The 19,788-nt window shown below is 38.2% G+C and overlaps 1 protein-coding gene across 6 annotated transcripts in view; it reads right to left on the bottom strand.

Moving 5' to 3' along the window:
- Positions 1-19,788, bottom strand: part of LOC129436771 (RNA binding protein fox-1 homolog 3-like) — a 304,205-nt gene that overhangs the window by 35,126 nt on the left and 249,291 nt on the right. For all 6 annotated transcript variants that reach the window (XM_073865022.1, XM_073865024.1, XM_073865025.1 and 3 more), the window contains one exon: positions 6,157-6,408. In XM_073865022.1, the coding sequence (XP_073721123.1) occupies positions 6,157-6,408 (252 nt within the window). The remainder of the gene's footprint in view (positions 1-6,156; positions 6,409-19,788) is intronic.

A 19,788-nucleotide genomic window follows, 5' to 3' on the forward strand; every position in this document is an offset into this window, starting at 1 on the left:
AGCACAGTGTGAAGTTCTCGGGTGGAGGAGCGGAGCCATTGGCTCAATGTTTTTATCATTATGTTGATGATCCGCCACAAATGAAACATCAGACGTCTATGATAGATGTTTTCACTCGTCGTTGACTCGCCCAAGCAGAACACACACACGCACTAACACACACACACATACAAACACGCACACGCAAACACATTTTCTCATGCTGGCTTACGACACCATGTCATCGAAATGTTGTCATTAGCGTAAAAAATGTTCAGATTTATTCACGCGAACGCGCCAACACACCATCAACAAAACTCATGGGCTTCATCAAAACATCAACATTATTGCATTAGTATGAAAACACACATGCACACGCATGCACACACGCACAAGTTTGTGTAGAAAATTGGACAATGTCATTAAGCGATCACCTTTTTTATGAAGTATCACATTTTTGGCACTTAGTGACATTTTTGTTCGGCACAGTTTGCCTTATTACTCTAATGCGTCTGTTTTATTTCACTTTATTCAACCAAATATCCCAAATACACTCTTTTTCTTACGTATGCCGTGCACACACCGGTGCTGGAATCCCGCGGCCCGTGATTTATGATCACGCACACGCGTGTGCATGCAGAAACATGCAGTACATCATTCATTATTACACACACAGACTTTGGCTGTAGGACAGGGTGTGATACATCGTTCTCATTTATCTCCCAACATTAATCACCCCCGCATCATCATCATCACCATCATCACCATAACCACCATCGCCTTTATTGTTGCCATTATCATAATCACTGTCCCCGCAGTAACGCCGCTCATTTGCACTCTTTTATGACTCTCGTCTGCTCTGACACGTCGTGTTCTCACTCGCAGCTGTTTGATTCCATCTCTCTCACTGGGTTTCTGAGAGAGGCCTTATCTATCCATCAAACGACAAAAATGACAAAACAACAGATACGTGACCCTGGGTGTGAAATCCAGGTTAAAGTCCCCCTGTGGGGAAAATCTGTTTTTTATTGTTGTTTATATGTCTATGTGGTGTTTCTAATATGCTAACAAGCCAAGTGCAAATTCATCATTCAACACCATCGCTGAGTATTTTCTCCACATAATTAGAGACAGTGTCATTCCCGCGGTTTAAAATCTTTTTGGTTTTCAACGTCGTAAACATGTAACCAATCACATCAACACAGTTGAACGCATGGATCAGCAGTTCGAGTCATAGATATTATGTATGGATGCTGAAACGATTGCAGTACTGAGAGCAACTGTGATGCTCACACATTGTTTATATCAGCGCTTAAAATATTAGTGCTGCAAACGTGCAGCATTGTGTGAAACTGAACTTAACAGTTACTGTATGTGTCTAAAAGTGCAGAATGTAGCATCTATTTACAATTATATCTATGGTACGAGGTGGTGCGAAAGGTGGGGGGGACTTATTTGCATATTCATATCTATTGTCCGAGCTGTGCGATTGAGTAGATGCCAGCTAATCTGTACGTTGTGATTGGTCTGAATACCTCTGACGTCAGCTGGAAACGTGACGCTCTTACCCTGTTTGAAAGATTCGGTTCCTAATAAGGAGTTAACTCACAGACGAAGCAGAAGGAATTATGATAATGTCGGTCTTGTCTACATCACCAATCCCAGGAAGTAAACTGTTGCCTACAATCCATGTGTTTGTTGTAGTCCAAGAAAAGAGATTTACGTTGGAGAGGATAACTCGTGTATTTGTTTACTTTGGGATTTGTACCTTTTGCATATCGTTAACATGTACTAATACACACTTACACACCAAAGGAAATGTAAAAATGTGAATCGGACAATAAGTGCTCTAAGCGATTGAGTAAAGGCTGGGACAAATTAACATATTAATATCTATGGTCCGAGCTGTGCGATTATGTAGAGGCGGGGACTAATTTGCATATGAATATGTATAGTCTGAGCTGTGCAATTGAGTAGAGGTAGAGACTAATTTGGATATTCATGTCTATGGTCTGAGCTGTTCAATTGAAGAAAGGTGGAGACTAATTTGCATATTAATATCTATGGTCCGAGGTGTGCGATTGAGAAGAGGCGGTGACTAATTTGCATATTCTTATCTATGGCCCGAGCTGTGTGATTCAGTAGAGGCGGGGAATAATTTGCATATTTATATCCATGGTCAGAGCTGTGCGATTGAGAAGAGGCGGGGACTAATTCGCATATTCATATCAATGGCCAGAGCTGTGCGATTGAGAAGAGGCGGAGACTAATTTGCAGATTCATATTTATGATCCGAGCTGTGTGATTGAGTAGAGGCGGGACTAATTCGCATATTCATATCTATAGTATGAGCTGTGCAATTAAGTAGAGATGGAGACTAATTTGCATATTCATATCCATGGTCAGAGCTGTGCAATTTAATAGAGGCGGAGACTAATTCGCATGTTCATATCTATAGTTCGATCTGTGCGATAGAAACATAGTGCAACACGCCATAACCTGAAAACCACGCCCCCCAGGGGGGAGGGGAAACAATCCATCCGTCTCAATTTCTCCTTAAAGGCTGGGTTTTATAGCTCGACAGCTTATAAAAACTTATTTCTCTGTTTTTTTGGCTTGTTAGCTGTACACATTGTCAAACAGCAGCTTTTAGGCATTATTCTGTTTTTTGGTTATAAGCCAGAAATGACAAGGAGGCGGCCTCTCGCAATACAAAGTCAATGGAGACGGTTGGATTGCCCCCCTCAAGGGGCGTGGTTTTCAAATTAGCATAAGTACGCTCTGTCTCTATTGAGTAGAGGCGGGGACTAATTCACATATTAATATATATGGTTCGAGCTCTGCGATTGAGAAGAGGTGGAGACTAATTAGCATATTAATATCTATAGTTTGATTTGTGCAATTGAGTAGAGGTGAAGACTAATTTGCATGTTCATATCTATAGTTCGATCTGTGCGATAGAAACAGAGCGCAACGCGCCATAACCTGAAAACCACGCCCCCCAGGCGGGAGGGGACACAATCCATCCATCTCAATTTCTCCTTAAAGGCTGGGTTTTATGGCTCGACAGCTTATAAAAACATATTTCTGTGTTTTTTTGGCATGTTAGCTGTACACACTGTCAAACATCAGCTTTTAGGCATTATTCTGTTTTTGTTATAAGCCAAAAATGACAAGGAGGCGCCCTCTCGCAATACAAAGTCAATGGAGACGGTTGGATTGCCCCCCTCAAGGGGCGTGGTTTTCAAATTAGCATAACTACGCTCTGTCTCTATTGAGTAGAGGCGGGGACTAATTCACATATTAATATATATGGTTCGAGCTGTGCGATTGAGAAGAGGTGGAGACTAATTAGCATATTAATATCTATAGTTTGATTTGTGCAATTGAATAGAGGCGGAGACTAATTTGCATATTCATATCTACAGTTCGATCTGTGCGATAGAAACATAGCGCAACACGCCATAACCTGAAAACCACGCCCCCCAGGGGGGAGGGGAAACAATCCATCCGTCTCAATTTCTCCTTAAAGGCTGGGTTTTATGGCTCGACAGCTTATAAAAACTTATTTCTGTGTTTTCTTGGCTTGTTAGCTGTACACATGGTCAAACATCAGCTTTTAGGCATTATTCTGTTTTTTGTTATAAGCCAGAAATGACAAGGAGGCGGCCTCTCGCAATACAAAGTCAATGGAGATGGTTAGATTGTTTCCCCCTCCGATGGGCGTGTTTTCAAACTAGGATAACTGCACACTGTCTCTATTGAGCAGAGGCGGAGACTAATTTGCATATTAAAATCTATGGTCCGGGCTGTGCGATTGATTAGAGGAGGACACTAATTCAGATATTAATATCTACAGTATGAGCTGTGCAATTGAGTAGAGATGGGACTAATTTGCATATTAATATCTATAGTCTGAGCTGTGCGATTGACAAGAGGCGGATACTAATTTGCATATTCATAGATCTGCGTTTACAAAATAAGGTAAGGGTGTAGAGTTAAATTCAAGCTGTTTTAAAGAAATTACTGTGACAAATAAAACTTCTACATATGCTATTATGATGCTTTAAATGAGTTTTAACTCATAACATTATTGACTACAGGGGGACTTTAAAGTCTCATAATCTAATGATGAGATTTGCAGCATCAAAGTTAGATTTCCAATTAATTTCAATCTTTGACATGATCTTACTCAGTCAATATGAAAGATATCAAGATAATATTTTCACAGAATTATCTTTACATAAAATTGTATAATTTTACTGTAAAAAACAGTATTGTAAAAATATTATCATAAAAGTAGTCCATAGTAAAGATGCTCAATGCACACGGTAATGCCGAGTTCAGACTGCACGATTTTAGCCCTGATTTTGACTCGCCGACAGGTTTTGAGAAATCGCCGACAAATGGCCGAAATCACAGGCAAATCGATGCTCGTGCACGCGAGTGACAATCACACAGTGTGAATTATAAAAGACGCGTTCTGAGAGGATCGCCGACGAGTCGCCGACACCCGCAAGATATTTGGCATGCTAAATATCTGGACCGGTCGGCGATTCAAAATCATGCCGTGTGAAATGTGTTTTGACTGACAATAACATCGGCGATGACCTACATCCAATGAGAGAGCAACATACAGGACAGCTGGAAGTTCGGGGAGGAGTCTCTCCAAACATTTCCTCATTCATAATTTTTATTTCTTCTTCTTTCTGCTGCAAATGAGCGCACATGCAATTTGTATGGTAAACTTCTTGCGGGTGACCATTTTTAATAATAATCCCAGTCTCACGTGAGAACTCCGGTCTTGCACGCGTGACCTCGCGCTGTTTCCTTCGCGTCACTTCTCGCGTGCATTTGGTTGTGAGACGTAGTTTGCAGCCCGGGAAAAAGTTATCGGCGATTCTTCTTACGGTAAAGTCATGCAGTATGAAAATCCCTGTCGCCAATCCATCATGCAGTCTGAAACAGCAGCGACTGAACGCTTCCCCAGATAATCACGCAGTGTGAAACCACAGGTGACCCGACTAGTTTGAAAATCATACAGTCTGAACTCGGCATAAGGAAAAAAGTTGTAAAAATATGTACTGTAGGCAGTACCCTTTAAAAATGTCCTAATATGTACCATTAGGTATAGATACATAGTATTTTTCTAATAAAAGTAGTAGTTCAGTAACAGTTTTAGTGGTTGTTAGATGGTTTGGGTATGAACCGACAGTGCATCTATAACACAGCGAGATGAGAATTCACAGTGCTAACCGAGATAAAACAAAAAGCGTGTCCACCTTTCTGCCGCGTTAAATTATTAATGCTACAAAATGTACACGATCATCTGAAGAGAAATAAAACACACCAGAGGAAACAAAATAAAAAAACACATTTAACCTTCATTCATTATTTCAATGAAAGCTACAATAACCCGTCTTTCTTTTTCTTATTCTCTCTCTACACACAAACACATTTCTCATATATTTATTTTTAAGTGTTGTTTTATAAATGTTCTGTTTAATGACTGAATGCACAACCACAAAAGCTACAATGAATGATTATACAGCTACGTTTAATTGTCTACAACCCCGTATGAAAAATCCACCAGTTCAAAAGCATTACACCGGGTCACCTACTAGAAACGTCCCTGCATATCTGTCTGTTCATGCATGTAAACATGGAGCAGAAGTGATGTAACCATACATTGCAGTAATGTATGTCAGTGTCAGCATGTGTCAGGATGAGGAGAGGCAAACATGACATCCAGTAACGGTGATAATGTCATTATAACAGCACTGAACCCGACACATCATCACACTGGAGTCAAATGATCTCATTATTTTAGACAGCGGACCGTCTCATTGTCCTATTCATACACCTGTCTGACTCTGTTCCTCTATCTGAATATATGATGAAAAGTTGGGATGGTGTGATTATGGCAAATGACCCTCATCCGACACCTTTAGCTGTTTTGGGACACTGTTGTGTTCATAAAGTCAAGTGAGGTTTCTATGATAGCCAATACCAATCCAAATTGATTTCTTAATAATCATTTCTGGTGTAATTGTGCATGATAGTGCAGTGAAGAAGTCTTTGTAATCAAAAATGACTTTCCTTCATGGCTAAATTGCTTTATTGTATCTGCACTTCCATGTTAAATATGTGTGCACAGTGTTTGGTGATGTCACACACCGTTGTCGTGTTGGTACTGCTGGAGATGTCTGGCGTGTTGCTGTCACCGTTGGCCAGCTCGCTGTGTATCTGTGTCGGCGTGTAAAGCGTCAGGCTGTGATCCGGGACGCGGCTCTGTGCCGTGTAGTCTTGCGTGGGAAGGGCGTGCGGCGTGGTGAACTCGGCTGGGATTCCGTTCTGAGCCGGATGGGCGTACTGCGGGGTGAAAGTCTGCGCCATTGCGTCTGCGGGACTGCTGGCCTCCTGGTTACCCTGAAAACATCAATGCACATGAAACAATGCATTAACCCCCTGCAGGATTCCTATATATATGACCATATGTTGGATTTGAACAATGCAGCACGTGTCAGAGCGAGGCTTCAGTGATGCATTTTATCCGTTCAATTCTCTGATGGAGCGATGAGGGAATATGGCTGCCCTGCGCTTTTAACAGACCATTAACGTAACTATCACATCTCACAGATGATGAGAGAGATATTACAGATGAACAGGACTTTGTTTTGCAGAACACAAGAGTTTTCACAAGACTCAAAGGTTTATATCCGTTGGGATTTTCAACAAGGCAGAAAACAAAGAAATGGTTTCTTGCTAATGTTTATAACAATCAACTCTCAGTCCAGAACAGTAAACCTATTGTGTTGACATACAAAAGCCTTCTGTTCGGTGTTAGGGAACCTATATTGACACTAAATAGAAGATAAACTGCAGTTTGATAGTGTACTAAAGCCAAAGGGGCCATCCGCGTGCCATCCGCATTATGTTATTTTCGTCATCAGGAGGGTCCCCGGACAGTATGCGTACAACAGCACATGCACGAGAAAAAATTGAGACGGGACACTCCACTAAAAACAACTACAAAAAGTAAATAGCGTTTGCACAAAAAACATCCTCTTTTCTTAATTTTTTTTCACTTCTTCCAAAAACAGAAAGCTGTGAAGCATTTTCGTCACCATAATGTTTGATTCCTGTCCTTTTTTTACATTTGTTTGCAATGGTGGATCCACTATACGTTTCTTAATCTATTCTTCATTTTTTAACTCATTCCCCACCAGCCTTTTTTTTTGCAAAGTTGCCCGCAAGCATTATTTGTGAAGTTTCACAAAATGCCTTCCAGGAAAAGGTTCTTGTAAAAATATATAAACATACAAATATATCAAATGAAAGAACAGACCATTTTCTTTCAAACAAGTAATAAACAAACAAACAAACAAAAGAGGGAAAAACCTTTTCATCCTATCTATATTTTTTCTCTGCTTATAAACTCTTAAATACTTTAAAGAAAAGTATTTTTCTTTAAAAATAAATTTAAAAAATAATTAATTAAAATTTTCTGAAAGAATTTTGTTAGAGATCAGATTCAGAATGATTATCGAAACATAAACAGAGTTTAAAATTAGTAATAACATTTTTGCTTCAGTTTTTTATAAATTAAAAATTTATATTATTACGGAGGTGAACTAGAGTGGGAAATTACGACAGTTACAAGTATTCTCCAGCGACTCTAGGGGTCGCTGTTTGACAAAAATGCTGAAAATGCATAGAGCGGCTTTAATTGACAAGTTAACTCGGCAATGGTGGGGAAAGAATTAATGTAATGTAAAAGTCTCAAATCAGTGCTGCCCTGACAGCCTGGTAGAGTAATAATTTGAATAGGAAATAATTTGTATTGTGTATGTATTGAACACGGCCATCCGCGCATAGTCGCGGTTGAGTATACTTTGAAAGCTGCACGGACACGGAAAAAAAGTATACCCAGCCGTTAAGTAGCTAATTAAATTTAAGGGCGGTTTCGCGGACAGGGTTTATCCTAGTCCCAGACTAAAATACATGTTTAAGCTCCTTAATTTAAAAACATCTTGTACTAATATCTTAACATATATCACTGCCGCTGGTTTGCCTCAAGATGCTCACCAGTGTTGTTTTTTGTAAGTTATGTTTGTAAAAACTTGTTAAATGTCTTAAAGACGGAGTGCACGATATCTGAAAAACGCTTTGGAAAAGAGAGTCGAGCCAACTACCAAAACATACTTGTAGCCAATCAGCAGTAAGGGGCGTGTCTACCAACCGACATCATTGCCTGGGTTGCGTATGTGTGGTGCCGGTCTATCAAAAGAAGGTCCAGATTCTATTGTTTAGGTGATTTCAAATGTCAACATTGGCTTTCAGATATCATGGACCCTGCCTTTAATATGTCCAAGGTCTAGTCCTGGATTAATCTAAACGCTGTTCGGGGAAACCGCTCCTAAATCTATTAAACAGAGCAATAATAAAAAATAGGGATGTACCCAAAACTATTTGGCCAAAAATAGCAAATATAAAGCATTTTTGGTGTTTGCCTTTATGTATTTGCATTGTGTATGTTTTCTCATAAGTTTGAGAATGCATTGAGTTTAAAATTAACCCGGCTTCTCAAACTTATAAAAACGAGAGAGCCGTATTCATGGTAAAAACATAAACAACGCAAACACAAATGCCAGGTTCCTGCTCTTGGGGTTGTGTTGGTCCTGCAGGATTTCCTGCTCTGGTAACATGACCGCAGGATATTGATTTAGTTTAAATGCCGGTTTATGGCTAGACGATCCCTGCGTAGGGATTGGCCACCCACATAAACTCCGCCTCCTCAGACAAAAGAAAAAAGCTTGTCCCTTCTGCTGCACATCTCACACTTACATAACTCTTCAACATTTCACCAAATTAAGGTATTTACTAAAAAAATTACAAATTTAACGGGAAACACGACTGTTTTAAAACCAAAAATTTATAAAAATGTTGCTAATGACATCACATTACAACCTGCTACTAAAATATTTAGGTTACGATTTGCTGGAGGAAATGGGGAGGATTATCCCACCCCATATTTTATAACCTAGCCAAAGACAATAAATTTTTTTAAATACCTATGACATGACTAAAGTGACATTTGTGAAAATAATGTTGGCAAAATAAATTATAAAAATTGTACCGAACAATAAAATTTTTGATGACGCGATCAAAAAGCATCGCGTAAAGTGAGAGACACGCAATAGTTTCGGTTGCCAAATGCACCCCTAAAAATCCATGTAGTTAGTTTAAATGAACCTTGCTTCTCAAACTTATGAAAATGAGTGGGCCATATTCATGGTAAAAACATACACAATGCGAATACATAAAGGCAAAAGCAGATGCATGTGATTCAGATTTTGCATCTGAGCTCTTTATCTATTTAATTAGAAAATTAGAGAAGTAAGCTTAAAAATAACTACTGGTAATAAAATATATAAACTGTAAAATGATGAATAAGTGGTTCACATACTCTAAAAAAAATAGCAGGCAGTATACAGTCGAGTGAAATTAGATAAATTGAAACACTTTTTTTACCATTCATCATAATAAAAATATGAATTAGACTCGTTTAGCTGAATTGGCCCTACAGTATAACATCTGTGCACTATGCAGTATGCAGTATGAAAGAGCACAGTAATCATTTACAGGTACCTGCTCAAAAACAACAACACAATCCAACACACTTAACAGTTCTGATGTTTCACACTTTCATGACGCAACGTAAACGCAGTACAAAGCCCAGTTGAGTTTCAAAGCAGATGGCAGTGAAGTGCAACACACACACTTACACACAGATAGTCTACACTATTAAAGGGCGATGCTCTGAGCCACACAGGGAGCTTATTAGTGAAACACAAAGCAACGCTCGCTGCTGTGTGATCTTTACTGTGACTCTGAAGTGTGAGACAAACATGTTTTCAGAGGAGAGATGAAGCAGAGGAGAATAAAGACCTTGATAAATCACAGCTGAACTGTAGACACCTTCAACAAGTGCCCTCAAATACCCCGACATCAGACAGATGATAAGTACTGAGCAGAAACCAAGAGACAGAACACTTTGGGTTGCCTGAGGTCTCTAAAACTAAAAGAAGACAAACTTTGGCATTTGCACTTTGATATTTTGTATTTGTTTTCATGTCATGACCAAAGTGAATGAGCGAGCGAGCGAGTGTTTGTGTTTGAGAGAGAGCACGTTATTAAAATCTTCACACTTTTCATACAGAGACATTAAACTGAGAAATAATCATAAATGTAAGTTTATATAGGGGATCGAATGAATGTACATAATTATTTCCTGAAAGTCAACTTCTTAAAGAAGACATATCATGAAAATCTGACTTTTTCCATGTTTAAGTGCTAAATTAGGTCTCCAGTGCTTCTATCAACCTAGTAAATGTGAATAAGATCAATCCAGTAACTTAGTTTTAGTAAGCATTTGAAAAAAATAGATCATTAAAATCTGTCTCCCCCTGTGATGTCAGAAGGGGATAATACCATCCCGCCCCTTAATCTGCACTATCCAACCACGACACTGCCATTTAGAGCAGAGATCAGCTCATTTGCATTTTAAAGGACACACCCCAAATGGCACATTTTTGGTCACACCCACAAAATTGCAATTTTAACATTATAATAAATTATCTATATGATATTTTGAGCTAAAACTTCATATGCGTACTCTGGGGACACCAAAGATTTATTTGACATCTTAAAAAAAGTCTGATGTACAATAAAAAGGTAAAGATGTGTTGGCTTTAGTCTCCGTTCACTTCTACACTGGTGTGCTATGACATGGTGAGTATATATTGACAGATTTTATTCCTCTAACCGTCGGGGTTGTGTTGGTCCTGCAGGATTTCCTGCTCTGGTAACATGACCGCATGATATTGATTTAGTTTAAATGCCTGTTTATGGCTAGACGATCCCTGCGCAGTGATTGGCCACCCACATAAACTCCGCCTCCTCAGACAGAAGAACAAACAGCTCGTCTCTTCTGCTGCACCTTTCACACTCCTAAAACTCTTTAACATTTCTCAAAATGAAGGTGTTTACTAAAAAGTTACTCATTTAATGGGAAACAAGACTTTACTTGATGTTTTAAAAAATGTATACAAATCTTGTTAATGACATCACATCACAACCTGCTAATAAAATATTTGTAGGGACAGGGTGCGATTTGCTGTCTTTATATCCCTGACTCTGATATATTATTTTAAAGGATTTTGCAGCCAAAGACAGTAACATTTGTTAAATGCCCATGAAATGACTAAAGCGACATTTGTGACAATAATGTTGCCAAAATAAATGATATGAATTTTAAAGAAAAATAAAATTTTTGATGACGCAATCAAATAGCAACAAAAATAATTATTTTAGAGGGTTTTGCAGCTAAAGACCGTCAAATTGGTTAAATACGCATTTAAATTGTGAAATTTGTGAAAATAAGGCATTTTAATAACTGACTTATAACATTGCCAAAAAAGTGAAATGACTGAACCTAAACATAAGAGCACATGATAAAAATGTGCTCATTTACAAGAAAAAATGTCAGACGTTTTGCATCTGAACTTTTCATATGCAGTAATATATATAAAACTTACTTAACACAACCTATTACTCAAAATATTTAACATCACAACTGTTTACAGTATAAACATGATGTACATCAAAACGAGGTTAAAAACCCGAAAACCCGAAAAATATTCCTTGTTGCATTTATTTTTTTAGGTTTAATCAATTTAAAGGTGCAGTGTGTAATTTTTAAAAGGATCTCTTGACAGAAATGCAAAATAATATACAAAAATATATTAACATGGGTGTATAAAGATCTTTTTATAATGACCTGTGATGTTTTTATTACCTTAGAATGAGATTTTTTTTATCTACATACACCGAGGGTCCCCTTATGTGGAAGTCGCCATTTTGTGCTGCCATGTTTCTACAGAAGCCCCTAACGGACAAACTTTTTTACTAAGTTGTCTCCGTCAATGACATGTTTGTCCGGTGGCAGCTACTGTAGCTTCTCTATGCGTTTCAAAAGCGAGGGGTGAGCAGTGGACTGAGCCGTTGGTTGCAATTAGCAACCTCACCACTAGATGCCGCTAAAATTTACACCTTTAAAGTTATAAATTATAAGTTGAAATAAACAAATTTAACGTTATTTTTTTATGTAAAGCAAATGAATTGTAAATTCAAGTTGATTAAACTTAAACATTTAAATGAAACAATTAATTTTTTACAGTGTGGTCCAGTCCCAAAACTCAGTTTTATTTGTAAGATTAAGATAGAGGATAAAAATGATCATGAATAACATAATTATGGCATTATGTCAGTGAAACAGCTGCGAATGAGAGCGTGGTCCATGCGGACTGGACTCAGATCAGTTTTAATTATCAATGACAAGCTGCGTGTCACCTGTGCGGTCAGAAGCTCACGCCCCGCTGCTTTCATCTCAAACCTGTTCATTATCACCTGAAATAAAAACCACTAACAGGCAAACTACAACACAATCGCTGAGGTCCAGATGGAGGATTTCCTCCAATTACAGAAAAACAACAGGACAAAAGACGAAGTCTCTCTTCTCTCTCTCTCTCTCTCTCTCTCTCTCTCTCTCTCTCTCTCTCTCAGTCAGGTGGTCTTATTAGTCTTCATTGTGTGCCGCTGAGAACCCACAGTGTCGTTTTTACACCTCATTTGTGGGAAAATACGTTTGGAAAAACAAACAGCATGTCTGTCCTCAGTGCCAGCGTGCAAAGCTGTTGGATTTCCCTCAGAAAATCAAACTTCTCTCGGTTTTTCATCATCTCTCCATCATCTACAGCTGTGTTGTTTGACTTTAATATTAACCTATCAGCATGTGGAGAGATGTTATTGGAAACTTGTCTGGCTCATAGGTTGATCTTTCATAGCTCAAGAGACTAAAGTTAAAAGCATTAATATAAAAAACACACAAATGAAGTAAGAATACGGAGAAATAAGGCATTTGATATAAAATGTTGTGATTTTCCTCTACTGTGGGTTACATAAATCTCTGTATGTCATACAAACACTAACAAGAAATCCTTCGGTCTTTAACATCGTGTATCTGTGTGTGTTTTGTGGTCGAGCGGTGTTATAACGTACAGAAGGCATAAGAGGTCCGTCGTTCCTCTGAGACTAACGCCGAAAGTGTCTTAATAAAGCAAAGAGACAGAAGATCATTTTAAAGTCTTATGACACAAAGTGAAGCCTCCTGTCAGCTCTCAGAGGACCTGAAGAATCATAACACAACAAATACAAACAATAATAACTCTGCTGGTATTAACCTCTCTCCAAACACCCACTGATGCTCGCGAGCTCACGCTGACAACCAGAATTCAATTTGTCAGTTATGACGGTCTGAACCCAAATAAATGTAATATTTCTTCGAATTCAATTAGGAAATAAGCCAAAGAAGAGATTTCTTCAGCGGGATCAAGCCAGAAGATCTAAACACAGCTGGGACGTTTTATTAATCACATCCGACTGAAATTTAGAAGATTCATAAACAAATTCAACTTTAATATGCTTTAATAAGCAGTTTGAATATCTACTGGTCTGTTACTTTTAATTTGGCAGACACATTTATATATAAAGTGACTTAAAGCAAATAGTTTTCATCAGTATCTTTCTAACCCACGACATCTGCCTACCAACTTAGCTTCAGGTTAACTTGCATTAGTTGCATTATCTCATTACTAATCGAAGTTTTTAAAACGTAATTCTATTTACAACAAAAGAAAATATTAAAGAAAGTCTCACTTTTTTGGGTGAACACCTTTAACCATCAATAGATGCTTCATACAGCATGAGCTGTGCACTTATAGAGTCGGATGCTTTTTCTTTATACAGCTTGGTCAAAAGCAATGTGAGCTAGATCACGTGACGACAGTAAAATAGTGTGATGATTGACAGGACGATGATGGAGGAAAAAGCTAAAAAACAATGTTTTTTAATAAAGGTTTTCTTTCTTTCTTTAATATTTCTTTGTTTTATTGTTGTTGGGTTTTCATAATATATAAAAGTAATAAACCACAAACTAAGCATCTGTTTTAAAGTAAGGGGTCTTATTATTTCTGTAACAACATATTACTGTCATATCATCTGGTTTATTTGCTTAGTTAACAACGAATAATGTTAAAACTGATCAAGGTCTAAAGTTGAAGATATCTTTGGTAAAATTTCCTCACTAGCAGATCCCTGAAGACTGAGAAATTCATTAGGTTTGGTTATTTATATTTTGACATTTAAAGACATTTTACCATTTAAAAACTAGACAAACTTTATATTTAGCTCAGTGTGTGGCTTTTGCACTTTTTAAAGTATACTTCGACTACTCTAATTTAGTTGTAATAAATGAAAAAAAATCTAATTGAATAGATGTTTAGGCTTCTATCTGATTACTCTGTTAATATGGAGAAAATTATTCAAATAATTGAAGCCCTAGTTTACCATCTTAAAAACAAGTTCACAACAAAACAACCTTCAATGACATTTTAAGTGTTGCTTTATTAAATTAAGAAATAAAGGAGAATGAGTCCCTGTGGAGAGCATCTGTGATCAGACGCTATAATCAGAACTGAGTCTGTTTAAACATGCAGATCATTGAAGATCTAATCAGATCACATAAAAACTCACTTAGAGAATATATATATATATATATATAAAACTGCTGTCACAAATCTGTCAAATATGACTTTCTTTATTCCTTAACTCCAAGGCTATAATTATGGTTATGGTTAATCTACACAAGCTGGGGAAGGACAATTCGTCATCTCCAATTCACCTAACCTGCATGTCTTTGGACCCAAGGTGACACAACAAGAAAAGCAGAGGCACAATCCGAGGACCTTTTTGCTGTGAGGCAACAGAGCTACCCACTAAGGCAGGGGTTTTCAATCTTTCATAACTTACGGCCCACCGATAACTGTTTAAAACATTCAGGGGACCACCTTTCTAAAAATGATAGTATCAACGCAGAATAACAACAACAACAAAAAACATCACTTTTGCGTCACTAAAGTGGCTAACGGTACACCTGGTGGTACCCCTGTAAATGAATGAGGAATGTCATTGCTTCAAACGGAAAAAGCAAACCACATAGGTGTCATTTTGAGCAGAAAAAAAAACATTTAAAGTGGAAAATGTAAAAGTGGACTTTTAGGCTTAGACTTTAGACTTTATCTTTATTAGTATTCAAGGGTAGTAACTTTGAGAAGTTTAATCTTTAAAGGTAAAATACTAAAATAAACACATCAATAGTACATTTAATTAATTTTTTTTAAAAGTAAAAACTCAAATTTTTTGCTTTTTTCTATCAACTAAAAAAAAAACATTTCTGCCAAATTCCTAATAAAAATAATGTTTTTTATTTGCATTTATTTATTGAAAATTGAAATGTTTTAACATATATTTTTGAAACAATTCAAAAGTTAATATTTGATGGAATAACCCAGATTTTAATCACATCTTTCACGTGTGCTTTCATGCTTTAAGCCTTATATTGCTGTTGTGTTGGGGTGAAAGTGCCGAGCCCCTAAGGTGACATTGGAGTAAAAAAAATCTAAAGTTTAGTTTCATGTGCTCACGCGAAACCTTCATGTGCAGATTTTTTTAAGTTTAGTTTTGCATGCTCATGTGAAACTTTCGCGTGCACACGTGAAAGTTTCATGTGCGCGCGGAAGTTTTACATGTGCACGTGAAAATTTCAAATGCGCATGCAAAACTAAACTTTATTAAATTTTTGCTCCATGTCCCCTTAGGGGATCCGTATAAAAGTATCTTGCATGTCAAATAATTATGCGAAAGGGGGAAACCCCGAGCCGTGTGCACATCAAAACATTCAAACATAAATGGGCTTTTAGATCACGCATCTTTTGCACGTTTTTATAGGAAAAATCTGATGTAAATATAACAAGATTTATAAAACTTATTTGTCAAATCTATCACTGCCTACGCAGATCACCAGATGGCGCTCTGGGGACCAGCGGTGGACCACGGCCAACCGGTTGAGAATCACTGCAGTGTTGCACCCCAAACATGATTCAAGTACTTAACTCTTTCACCGCCATTGACGAGATATCTCGTCAATTAAGAGAAAACGCTTCAACGCCAATGACGAGTATTTCCGTCTTTCCACAATACCGCTATTATCCACTATTTTTTTTTGTTTGACAGCAGAGGGTCTGTTCTTTCATTTGGTATATTGTATGTTTATATATTTAAGGAAGAACATTTTCTGGAAGGCATTAAACTTCATGAAAATCATGAAAAACGCTGGCGCTGGCTGGCAACTTTTTAAAAAACGCTGGCGGTGAAAGAGTTAAATAAAGCTGTACAGTGTTTCTTATCATGTGATGGTGTGGCTTGAATTTCAGTGACACACAACACAGACCATAGTCAACATTACAGTACAAAGACACACGGTGCTCAAGTTATTTCACATTTGTGTCATCACACTGAGTTCTGTTGATACAAAACTTTTAGATATCTTGGTCTGATTTTAAACAGAAAAAAACTCTATTTTACACTTCTTAAAGGTCCCGTTCTTTCAGTGCTTTTGAAGCATTGATTGTGTTTACAGTGCGCAATATAACATGTGTTCATATTTCATGTATAAAAAATGCGGTATTTTTCACATAATTGACTTATCTGTAAAGCGCTGTTTCACTGTCCTCAAAACAGGCAAATATGTATCGAGTTCTGATTGTGTAGTTTGTTTAGTGTGTTGTGATTCGATCAGCTTAGCTTGCCGTTAGCTTAGCTGGCAACTGACGTATTACTGTGGGCGGAGTTTAGTCAAAAACTGTTCTAATGACATCATTAAAGCAGGAAGTAGAGGGCTGTAGTCCAAACCGGCCGATCACCGTAGACTTTAAAAGGCGAATTCTGTTAAACAAAATATATCGCCTGGCAGTGAACTTTGAGCTTTATTATTTTACAGGTATTATTTATGCCATTATAGCAACATTACACACTAACTAAAGTTTGAAAAATGGGATCAGGAAGAACGTGACCTTTAAGAATTTACCAACCAAATGGTATCCTTTATATCTTTATATGTGCTTAGTTATTTAAACTCTGACACTTGTGTGCCACAGCCTGCGTGTAGCTGATATTACAGAAGAACCTAAAGAATCTCTCTAAAACATTTCACTTTATATTATATAATATAAGATGTATTATATAAGGCCTGTAAGTGTCCAATGCACCCGCATACAGTGTGTGCATTTGTGTGTGTCTGTGTGTTAGTGCAGTGCTCCAGACACAGCAGTCATGAGCTCTAATGAGACAAAGTTGAAAAGTAAAAGCAAAGTATGATGCAAACTGACCGAACCCTTACAATACACCTCATTACTGACCTGCAGTGAGAGAGAGAGAGAGAGAGAGAGAGAGAGAGAGAGAGAGAGAGAGAGAGAGCAGATGTTATTGGTTTAGTTCAATTAAATGCTCTGAATTAAATTGAGGGTTGGTGACCACACAGTTTCCAATAACAGAACCATTGTGTGTGCGTTTGTGTGTCGTTGCGTGTGTGCATGCATGCATGTGTGTGTGTTTTGATCAATGCATCAATGTTTCTCTCTGTACACTTCAAGTAATTGTTTTCAGCACTACACACTACTGAGGGACTCAAATCAATCAGTGAATCTCAGATTATTGCTCAATCTCAGGGTTGTTTGCACTGAAACAGCGATGTTGCATTCTGTCACGCTGTAAAGTGTTTGAAATATTCGCTTGTTACCGGAAGAGCGAAGGTTTTCTGCTGTCACGCCTCTGAAGAATTACATCACTTATAAACTACGTACGTGCTGTAAAATAATGCATGAATAAAAATGTAAAAATCTGCCCTTAGGCTTTTCATGCAAGATGTACGATATACAGTAATGCTATAAAGAGGAATGATTGAGGTCTTTACACATGTATAGACGTGCTAACTGTGGTATAAGGGGTCAAAGTGTGCATGGCTGAATTACTACCTCAAGAATTTATTTCCAACGAGTCAATGGTCAGTTAATTATTCCATAAAAAAAGTGTTTTATCTCAGTACATTGCCTCACTGATCTGGAGACGGATGAAATATGGTCACGTTACTGTAAAACATGAGATGAGTCTTGTAGAGTAATCATCAAACATTAAATCATCTCCGAAGCAAAAGTTAAATGTGAAGAATAAACATGGAGGAGCAGAAAGAATGAGTAAGCTAGTGAAAATCGATGCGTGATTGATCGGAGGACTTTCAGAGAGTTGCATGAGGAGTTTGTGTTAAGCAGAGGCGACAGTGTCACACCGGTGGGTGGAGAGAGAGAGAGAGACTGATGCAGCCATTATCAGACCTGAATGAACCGCAGCACAGATTGTTTGTGGTCACACCAGCTCACTCCAGCTGTTCCCACCTCCAAACTTTCAACAAACTTCATCACCAAAGCAATTAAAGCTCTGCCGGTGTGCGCTCGAGCCTGTGGGTCGTGAGATGGGGTGGCTGTTTGGTTTCTGGGCTGCGAGTCGAGTTTAAAAGCGGGTCTCTCGACGGCCATGATGCGGCATCGGGTCCGGGGCGGGAAGCTCTCCCGTGTAAAGAGCTTTATGAGGAGGAAAACGAATCCATCACAACTCTGGATCATCCAGAAATCAATGGAGCTCTGCCGTCTACGGCGGACGCATCTGTTAGCCGAAGCTCTTCACACAAAGCTCTCATTTCCACAGGGTTTCATCCAGACTGCAGTGGAGAGCTGTAAACTTCAGCGAATGCACAAACGCTGCGCTGTGTGAGAAACTCAACACTGCTGAGGCAGCACCACATCCACAGCGAAATCCAATATTATAACTAACAAACTTTACAGGAGATGCAGCGTGTGTCTGCATGAATGCACATATGTACATAAGAATACAGGCAATACGGCAAAAATAATTCAGTAAACCTTAGTAACCCTAAAACAAACTCTAATACAATGTCAAATACAAGCACAGTATACTATGGCACTTTGGTAAACTTACATTTATGCATTTGGCACACACTTTTATGCATTACAAGGTATATTTTTAGGCCTGTAAAAAGATTAATCACGATTAATCGCATACAAAATACATTTAGTTTTTGCGCAATATATATTTTGTGTGTAATTATTATTATATATAAACACACACATACATTTAAAAAAGTATATAAATGTGTGCACACACGTTTTATGCTAAAACAAACTTTTATTTAGTATGTGATTAATCGCAATTAATCGTGATTAATCGTTTGATAGCCCTAATATAAACTGTGTGTTCTCTGGGTTCGAACTCATGGCCTTTTGTGCAGCTAACGCAATGCTCAACCACTGAGCTATACAGGAGCCGTTCAGTATTACCCTGGGTTCACACCAGCCGCATTTGAGGCGTCAAAACTGTGTCAACCGCGTCTAGTTTGCCGCTTAAACATTTTCAGCTTACTCGTTTCATTCGTGAAAGCCACGCATACAATTCTAGTCATCACGCGGAAATTTGCGTCATGGGAGGGGCTTCTGCGACTCTGCTCGCTTTCTGTAATCACGTCACTACTAGAGGAAGCTCCTGATTGGTTAACGCGGAGTGTTTTTTCGCCAAAGTTCAAATTTATCAACTCGCGCGAACTAGACGCACGAATGTCTACCACGTCGAGCTAAACACCTCATTCGCACCGCGAGACCTCCCTTCACATTGACTTAACATTAAAATCGCTCGCGCTTGACGCCTCTACTGCAGCTAGTCTGAACGCAGCATTACAATGGAGTCTGAGGTGATATTTCTGATCTTAAATTCACTGGGAAT

The sequence above is a fragment of the Misgurnus anguillicaudatus genome, unplaced genomic scaffold (genome assembly GCF_027580225.2).
Source record: "Misgurnus anguillicaudatus unplaced genomic scaffold, ASM2758022v2 HiC_scaffold_29, whole genome shotgun sequence".
Lineage (NCBI taxonomy): Eukaryota > Metazoa > Chordata > Actinopteri > Cypriniformes > Cobitidae > Misgurnus > Misgurnus anguillicaudatus.